A 9,013-nucleotide genomic window follows, 5' to 3' on the forward strand; every position below is an offset into this window, starting at 1 on the left:
TCTTTCTTTAAACTTTCCAGAAACTGTCCACGGGATTGGGAACTTTAGTTAGGGAATTTGGGAAATAATCCAAATTGGAAACTTTCCATGGGACTTTATAGGAATTAATGTGAATATTTGCCACCCTACACACACTGTCGTTACTGAAAAAATTAGTTAAGCTGTGAGTGAATAAACAAATGAGCAAGAAACATGAATTACATCATAGCTTAAATGTATTTCTTTGAAATGATAAAAAGCTACTGTGAGTTTAAATGTACATGGGTTTTTTTTTAACATGCACTGCAACAGCAAGCAAATGGCAATGTACAGAAACTGAGGACTGCCTTAAAATGTAAACTTGAACCTTCTACACACACTTTCTTACACACTCCCTCTCTCTAAACACACACATTTGTAGCGTGTAGTGCTCCGTATGTTCCAGATGCTCGACGGTCACAGTATCACTTCTATACGTTCCGCTGTGGCCCCTCTATTGTTACAATAGCATTTTCCCATAGTGTGGAGGTCAAAAGCTAAGATGACTTATGAGAACACTCAGCGGTGGAGCTGTATTATTATTATTACAGCTCACTGATCTCTCTTGTGGTATATGTGTGGTTATACACTGTCATGGTGTCAAGCTGTTTTGCAGACATAAACATCTAAGATTTCCTATCCTCCCGAGTGTGTCTTTGCTGTTTCTCTTAAAAAGTTCCCTAAAAAACATGTGCAAATGGTAAAAGCATCACACTATAAAATAAAGATTCATTTTTTGTGGGTTTAGGGTATTAAATGTAAAACGATTGCAGTTTCTCTTTAATTCCTGTTTTCAGCTTTTTAGTAAGAATTGAAATCTATCTTCTTTAATCCCTCCAAACAGCCTGTCTTTGAAGCGCTAACAGTCTCATTCTCAGCCATGGGGTTCAGCTGTCACTTTATAAAAGCTCAGCCATTGCAGATTTTCATCTGCTTGGCACAAGCGCCTCTTCCTTTCCTATCAGGCTCTTCTCTGGAGGATAATACACCAAGAATGAAAACTGTCACTTGGAAAATCGTTCTGCTTTGGCAGGAAAATGATTCATAGCAGGAGAGAAAACTGTCTCCGAGTGGCCTCTAACTCCGGTTTCACTGTGTCACATGTGGCACCGCGAAGCAACATGAACAAACAAAAACAACAGTCATGTGCATCTTCCTCATCTGAGATAAAAGCGACAAAACAAGCCGTGATGAAATCGACACAAGCTTTGTCGTGCGGCGGTATTATCGCACAGAAATGATAGAAATCAAGCGGAATTTTAGAAAAGTCAAGGGTTACATGACTATTCATTGAAATTCCTGCTTAATTGATCCCAAGCGTAGCATTTGGCTGCATCCAAATGGCTTCTGGCACAGTTCTTCATATGGTGAACATTTCTCATTGGTCTGCTGGGGTACCCCAGATGCTTTTGTCTTACGGTTGTTTAGCAGCTGCGTAAAAGCGCTGAGCACAAAGACCTATCTGTGGAGGGTTGAATACATTCAGTTGGGCACACGGCCAAACGCTCAATCCTACAGACTCTCACAGTTGAAAAGCAGACTAATGCATTCTGATTTCACTCCTCACAGATAATCTTAGAGGGGAATTAGCTGGGGTGCCTTTAATTTCTTCTCACTTCTCCTCCTCCTACTTCTTCTTTCATAGCTAAAGTGTTTGTCAGCCATTTTCACTGGTACACATACATTACTGTAGCCTTCTCTTGTTTACTAAGAGTCAGTTGTGGACATTTGTTGGTCTGGAATCTGGATTTAGCTTTCTTGATAAGTTTCTGACATAAGATGTGACAGCCTAAGTGAAGCTGATGTGATGTGGGGGGACAAGTAGCATCCAAAGCACATTACTCCAGTTTTAGCAGCACTTGTTTCCGGATTGATTTTAAAATTCTATGTCTTCTTGGTCTTTGCCCACAGTATCTGTCCGACCTGCCGGTTGCACAGGTCGGCAGATCAGTCACTGTTAGTCGTCCCTAAGACAAAGAGGAAACTCTTTGGTGACCATACATTTTCAGTCGCTTCCCCCGAAACTATGGAATAAGTTGCCTTTGCACATCAGGCAGACTGACTCACTTCCTGATTTTAAGTCCTCTCTTAAAACACGTTTTTTTTTCTCTTTGGCTTTTAACGCAGTTTGAGATGTTGTCTTTTACATTTTTATTTGTCATGTCTGTGCACAGCACTTTGGACCACTGTGCTTTATACATAAAGTTGGATTGGACTGGATTTATCTGCCTGACCACAACAGGCTGAGACACTTTTTGATCAACCAAATTTGTCTAAATATAACCTACTTGTCTTCAAGCAATTAGATAGAACGTCATATTTGTTCAGTTTCATAGTGTTAGAAAAAAAATGTAAGTTAGATTTGCTAAATGCAATAATTGGCATTGTAAATCAATAATTTCATAATTATTTGCTTCTTGCACTAAGTGGAGAATTGTTGTGGTTTCCTCATCAGTCGACATATTCCTCATCTTGCCCACTCTTTCTGTCATTTCCACAGTTTCTCCAGTGCACTCCTTCAAATTTACTTTGTATCAATGCTCTTTATATGTAAATTATATTTTAAAACCATCAATGCTCTTTATATGTGCATATTAGGGCTGAAAGAATTACTAAATTACTAAATTAATAATAATCGATAACTCTTTTATAATCAATTAATCAGTTTGAGCATTATTTCAGTATTTTTTTCTGATTTACCAGCTTCTTAAATGTTAATATGTTCTGGTTTCTTTGCTCCATATAACAAAACATTTTGAGAACAAGACATTTCTAGATGAATCGAGAACGTAATGGACACATAAATTGATTATGCAAACAATCGTTAGCTGCAGCCCAAGTGCATTTATTTCCATCTATTTTTGATTTGATTTATTTGACATAATATAAATACTCTTTCCAGTGTGATCCTCCACAGGAAGACAAGATGGCGACACATGCTGCAGACGCTCACACCTCACACAAGTTCCTACATGAAAATAAATCATGAAAGAAAATAGGCTTTGCTGGGAAAACAGTACTGACCACGTAATCAGCGAATCATGTGATATCAAGAGTCTTTTGTCACGGCCTTTCTTCATCAGACTGTCAGACTGTGACCAACCACGAGCCTTGTTCTTGCACATAGTCGAATCTCAGATTACTGTAAAATATATTATAGAGTACAAGAGTATAATCTGGACCAGATTTATATAAACTATAAAAATTTGACTGAAATGTCATTAGAAATTCTTCAACTTGACGCTGTCTTTGATGCCACAGTGGATCCAGTCATGCACAGGGCTATAGAGGCGTTTAATAGAGAAAACCCTGCAGTGGGGCTGGAGAACTGTTGAATGAGATGGTTAATTGTTTGTCAGCTGCTGCCTGAGACTCTTTGGTTTTCCCCCCAACCCATTATTCCACACAGGCTTTCTAGAACAGTCATCTGACTGTGAACAAAGCTCTGCTACAGATTGCAGTTCCTGTGGTAAATATCACCTCTACACCCCATACGCTACATACTGATGCCAAGATTGTAAAAGATTCAATATCAGGCCTTATTATGCATATATTTGACAGTTTAACCACGATAGTCATGGGTGTTTTCCTGAAGTCTTGCAGATAAGATAAAGGACAGATTGTATCTCTGGCATATTTCATATAACCCCAGAGTTCAGCTGCCTCTGCATAACTGAGATGCTTGGCTCTTTTACATTTGGCGAGTATTTTCAGATATTTAAATGATGTCCTTTTTCTAGCATGTGGCAGTGTGGCGGACTTGCACACGCGAACGCACGTCCACAAAGTCACCCATGGACCGGTTTGCATATCCCAATTTATTTAAGACTTTAAGTAAAAGTGACAGCCAATAAACATGCTGGAGGGGCAGAGGAAATCAGTGGTGATTAGAGAGGAGAGGGGAAGTCCAGAGGGAACAAGGTTGCAAGGAGATGAATGGAATCTTGACTGTTGAAAACTGTTGTGCATAACTTTTATATGTAAACAAATGCTTGTTACATTGTTGTGAAATGAGTGCGCACAATGCTGGTTAAGTGATCAGCTCCACATGACTCTCTGTGATTCATTCTGCCTCACGACAGACAGAAGTGACTTCTACCCCTGTGCTGCCGTTGTGTCCACACAAACACCCAGCCGACAGTTCTGATAGTATTGCTTGACAGAAGTCATTTTCAGATGAAGGATGCAACACACAAATAGAATTAAATGGTTTATGTAAATAGTTTACGTGTTACACACGGCATCTTCTCTCCTTTCTTGATCTGTAAAGTTTCAAAAAGTAGTGTATGACCCTAATCTACTGTGTAAATAATTACTAAAGATTCATCAATCCACAACCATGACTTGACCTTCAAATGTCACAGGAGGAGCTGGAGCCAATCTGACATTGGGAAAAGAGGCAGAGGTGGTACACTCCGGACAGTTCACCATCATACAGAGAAAAACTATTCACATATGACAGGAAATTAGAGCTGCACAATTTGTGTATAATTGTGTATAATTATACTGTATAAACCATATGGAGTGAAGACATTTTGGGAAAGTGAGGACATTTTGGCTGGTCCTCACATCTTTAAAGGGCTGTTGGGGGGATAAAACCTGGTTAGTGTTAGAATTGGGTTTAGGTTAAGTTAGGTAAAGGGTATGGGTTAGGGTTAGGGTAACGGGCTATGAGAATCCTCACTATGAATGAAGCACAAATGTGTGTGTGACTTCACACATGCAGTTTAAGGTTAGGTTAACTGGAGGCTCAACTGGAGTGTCTTTCTCCACATCTCTCTCTTTACTTCGTTATGATTCAGGGAGTAATATGTTAGAATGCTGCACTCAACCTTAGTTCGACTCATTTACACACTGCAGTATAGACTCGACATGCCCTCAGCTGGATCGTGACATACCAGTGTTGCTGCATCCTCTGAAGGAGAAGACGTGTGCTGGAGGAACATAATAACTTATTCACCGGGCAATTTATATTCCAGAGAAGCATCAGGTACACTATAAGCAGCATAGTTATACAGTTCATTTATAAGCTTAAACTCTTTTCATCGTTTTCAAGCTCTTGGTCGTACTGGTTCGTGGGTAAATGCAGCTGAATACTACTTGTAAATTGTAAATTGTGTACACACTGCATACAAACAGCTCCATGGAGCAATTGCAACGAAGCTGAGACCACCCTCTCTAGGCGGGCTCAGCCCAGGTTGATTTGTGCCGGAACAGCGTGCGACTGCTCTGTTCACACAAGCCCACTAGAACTGATCTAGGGGAGAAATGTCCCACGGTTTGCGCAACAAGCTTGGTATGAAAGCACCCTGAGGAGCACAAGCATGTGCAGATAACCACCAATATCACATGAACCAAGTTAAAAATGCAGAACGGGTGGAAATCTCCCACTTATCTCTGTTATTGCTTTGCCAACAGTTGACGAGCTGTCGATTGCAAAAGCAGAGAAACACACACCGCTGCCGGCTCAGCGTTAGCAGCCTTTCCTCTCCTCCTCACACTCGGGGTGAAAGGTCACAGCACAAACTGTCCACTGCATGTGTCTGGGACAGTTATCGCTGCTGATGCGTGGACTTAATAATCAGACACTTCACAGACATCCTTACTCAAAAGACGGAGGGAATGCACATCGTTTAAAGAGCACAAAACAGCTGACACCTTGGAGACATGTCCCACACACACATGTAAGTCATTATGAAAGACTTGTGTGTGTGTGTGTGTGTGTGTGTGGATCGCTGAGGAACAGAGTTGATCATATTCTGTAATGCAGTCATCAGTACGATTATGAAACTCTCACTTTCACGCCTGTGCATGAGGTCAATAACAGCTGAGTCGCTGAACTCCAGCAAGTTTATTTACGTTTATTTGTCAGCTGTGATTAACTCTCTTTTTTCCCCCCCGACTTACTCAAAGACAATGATGTGACATTTGGATCTGGTTCGTATCCGGCCGCTTTGACCTTTTCTTTGCGCAACAAAATGCAGAAGTTAATATGAGGAAACAATCTTCCCCTCTTTTTTTCCAGTCAGGATTTGGCTCCAAGTAGAACAGAAGTTGTTCACAGTTATGTCCATAATTGATCAGCTACAGCTCCTGTCATAAGATGGCTTTGGATTCTCTAAGCACATAATTAAATTATATTTATAAAAAAAAAAAAATGATTGCAAAGACAATTAATCTGGGAACATCTAAACTGTTTTTCCAAATCCAGTCTTAAACACTTCCAAGAAACTCCGCGAAAACAACAAGTGACGTGTTTGTTCGCCAAGGACGCAAAACTGCTGCAAGGAAGAGATGGAACACTTTCTTTTGCAGTACAAGTCACGCTTCTTTTTCTTAATGAAATGAGCACAATCATAAGACAGAACATCTTCGGGCCGACACTTTTTCAACATCTGAAGCTGAAGTGAAACCACACCGTGGGGCTGTGTATTGGCAAGAATCTGCTTGATATGATACATGTCCTGATACAGGTGTGACAATATGATATAGTGAGATAAAGTGATATTTTTGGCTATGGAGAGGAGTGGAAGGACAAGGAGAGTGTTAAATGGCTGAACACCTGCTGTCAGAGGGTAGACAGAGTGAAAATAGTGCAATATTTGAGTGTGAGGAGCCTCACTGCAGCCAAGTGCCGCGTGTTGGGTAATTATCACATGGACGAACACCGAGCCTAACAAGATATTTGTATCAAAATGACTCGCCGTCGACCTCTGAACTGAGCTCAGTGGACTGAGGCCAAATCACCCTCCCACATCCTCAGCACAGGCCTGTCCGCTGTTATATTGTTCACCCCAAGGACGGAGGGGAATCTCTCATGTGGCCCCTCTGCGAGGGTGAGGGTCACCATGAAATCAAATCAGACGTAAGTCATGTAGCCTCTCTGACTGACATCTTCACTTTCGCAGCGCTGCGAACAAGCGGCTTCAAGACATCCTGTTTATTTTGGACTGAAACTGTTTCATACACGCAGAGGATCTGTTTTCTGTATTTGACAAATCAGCGAATCACAGCACAGCTATACACAGATATATCCGTTTGCTCTTACTCAACAAAAAGTGGACTTTATAGCAACTCGCATGTGCCCAAATGAGTCTGCGTATACACAGCGTCAGGCTACTCTCTCCTGACAGACCCGTCGAGAACCTTTGAATATAAAATGGGAGCTTCAGCAAGTGGACAATGCACAAAGGTCATTTTGCCAGAGTTTATATCCTCTGTGAGAAAGTGAAAAGGGTTCTGTGGGGAATTAGTTCACATGGCATCCACTCTGAATTCACTGAACTTCCCTCTCTACATTAAGAGCCACTGAAGTCGCACAAAGGAGCAGCTCCAAATTAGAAGCACAAAGACGCCTCTGTGAGAACTTCAGAGCAAATTAATGAGCACAGATACACATTCTCACACTGGGTTCCTCGCTGGCTTCAGCTGCACCGTGGCAAACAACACACAAGCCCCCCAATCGTCGCACAAAGCCAACACAGAGAGTGAAAATGGGATTCTGTGTCTGTTTTTTTTTTTGTTTTTTTTACTGTTCGATGTGGAGCCAAACGAAGGGTTAGAGAAGCTGGGAGTGAAAGCTGGGTGTTCTTGGTGTATATTCTGCTTCACAGTTCATCATAGTTCGTGCACTGTAGCACACGCCCGTGTCAGGGGCACCTCACCCCTCCAGTGCGTGATCTGAGACTGATTTAAGGAATGAACAGTAACTTCAGCAATTACAGAACTGTGGCATGACATTCACAGCGTCTGACTCGTAGGTGTTTTCCTTTTACAGTCATCTCTTTCCCACAAGACACACTGTGCAGTTCATTTAGGGAACAGTGAGGTTGGACGAACAACAATCAGCCACTATTAAATTAGAACCAAAAAATATGAACATTCAAAAGGAGAAAAACAATAAAATAATTTAAATAAGTACATTTAAAATGAACTGTGCACGCACAATAGAAACCAAAAAAACAATGTGACTTGCTCAAGCAGAGCTCAACAAAGTAACCGCAGCATAATCGATCACTTCTGACCAATAATAATGTACAAAAGAACAGAATGACATCAGGTTTGGTTCAGCAAACTGAGGCCCGACATACAGCAGCAGTGAAGGAACAGGAGAATTCATCCAGCTGATCTGCACTGAAACACAGTCTCCGCAGCCTCGAGCCACAGTTGACTGAAGGAATCCTGACACACTTAATCTCACTAATCGCTTTCCACAGGTGGTCAACGCTGATTCCCGGGAAACCGGGTCACGTAAACGGCCCGGATTCTGCGGCGCGGAGTAGTAAAAGTAGAAACCAGTGGCATCGGCGCGCCCTGGAACCACTGAAGCCACAACAACAATAATAACACAACTGCGAAGCGTGCGCTGCTGTCACCTCGAAGGCGCGACACTTTAGTGCATGTTTGAGGGGAATTGTGAGTGAAACGTACCCATTTCTTCCTGAATACGTTTCCAACGCGGTCCGAATCTTAGCGAAGAGAAGATAAAGTTTTTAGCCCCGGATACACTGATGCTGCGTCCTGGGATGCGTACTGGCCGCCTGGCTGCTCCAACACTCGACGCTGCGTCCCCTTTGGAGACAGCCTCAGTGACGTCACCGTGGAGGGGGATTACTGATGGGAGGAGAACCGCGGAGCCTGGAAGTTTCACTGGTCACTTGAAATCTTATCGTGCTCCATGCTGAGTCGAGCCCAAGTCTTTCTGGGCAATTTCAGAAGCCAAAGTCCTCCAGGGCACAGAGGAGAGATTTACTCTTCACTTCACATCTTGTTAAATAAACTGACCGCAATCAAGATTACACCGTGGAACTGAGGCAAAGGGTGTTTCTGTAGGCTACGATAGTCCACCATGACTTTTAACCCTTTGCAACTGTTTTTATGCTGATATAAAATAAAATAAAATAAAATAAAATGAAATACATGTATTTAAATCCATGAATTAAATCAGGGGTCTTAAACTATAAGGACCTGGGGAGCCAATAAGAGCCTAAACCAG

At 41.9% G+C, this 9,013-nt stretch overlaps 1 protein-coding gene across 1 annotated transcript in view; it reads right to left on the minus strand.

Annotated features, from left to right (window-relative positions):
• Positions 1-8,678, minus strand: part of gpm6bb (glycoprotein M6Bb) — a 30,242-nt gene extending 21,564 nt beyond the window's left edge. Inside the window, exon 1 of the mRNA XM_058613268.1 lies at positions 8,449-8,678. Coding sequence (XP_058469251.1) covers positions 8,449-8,452 — 4 coding nt within the window. The 5' untranslated portion in view covers positions 8,453-8,678. The remainder of the gene's footprint in view (positions 1-8,448) is intronic.
• Between the last annotated feature and the right edge of the window lie 335 nt (positions 8,679-9,013).

This window comes from Solea solea, chromosome 2 (assembly GCF_958295425.1).
Source record: "Solea solea chromosome 2, fSolSol10.1, whole genome shotgun sequence".
Lineage (NCBI taxonomy): Eukaryota > Metazoa > Chordata > Actinopteri > Pleuronectiformes > Soleidae > Solea > Solea solea.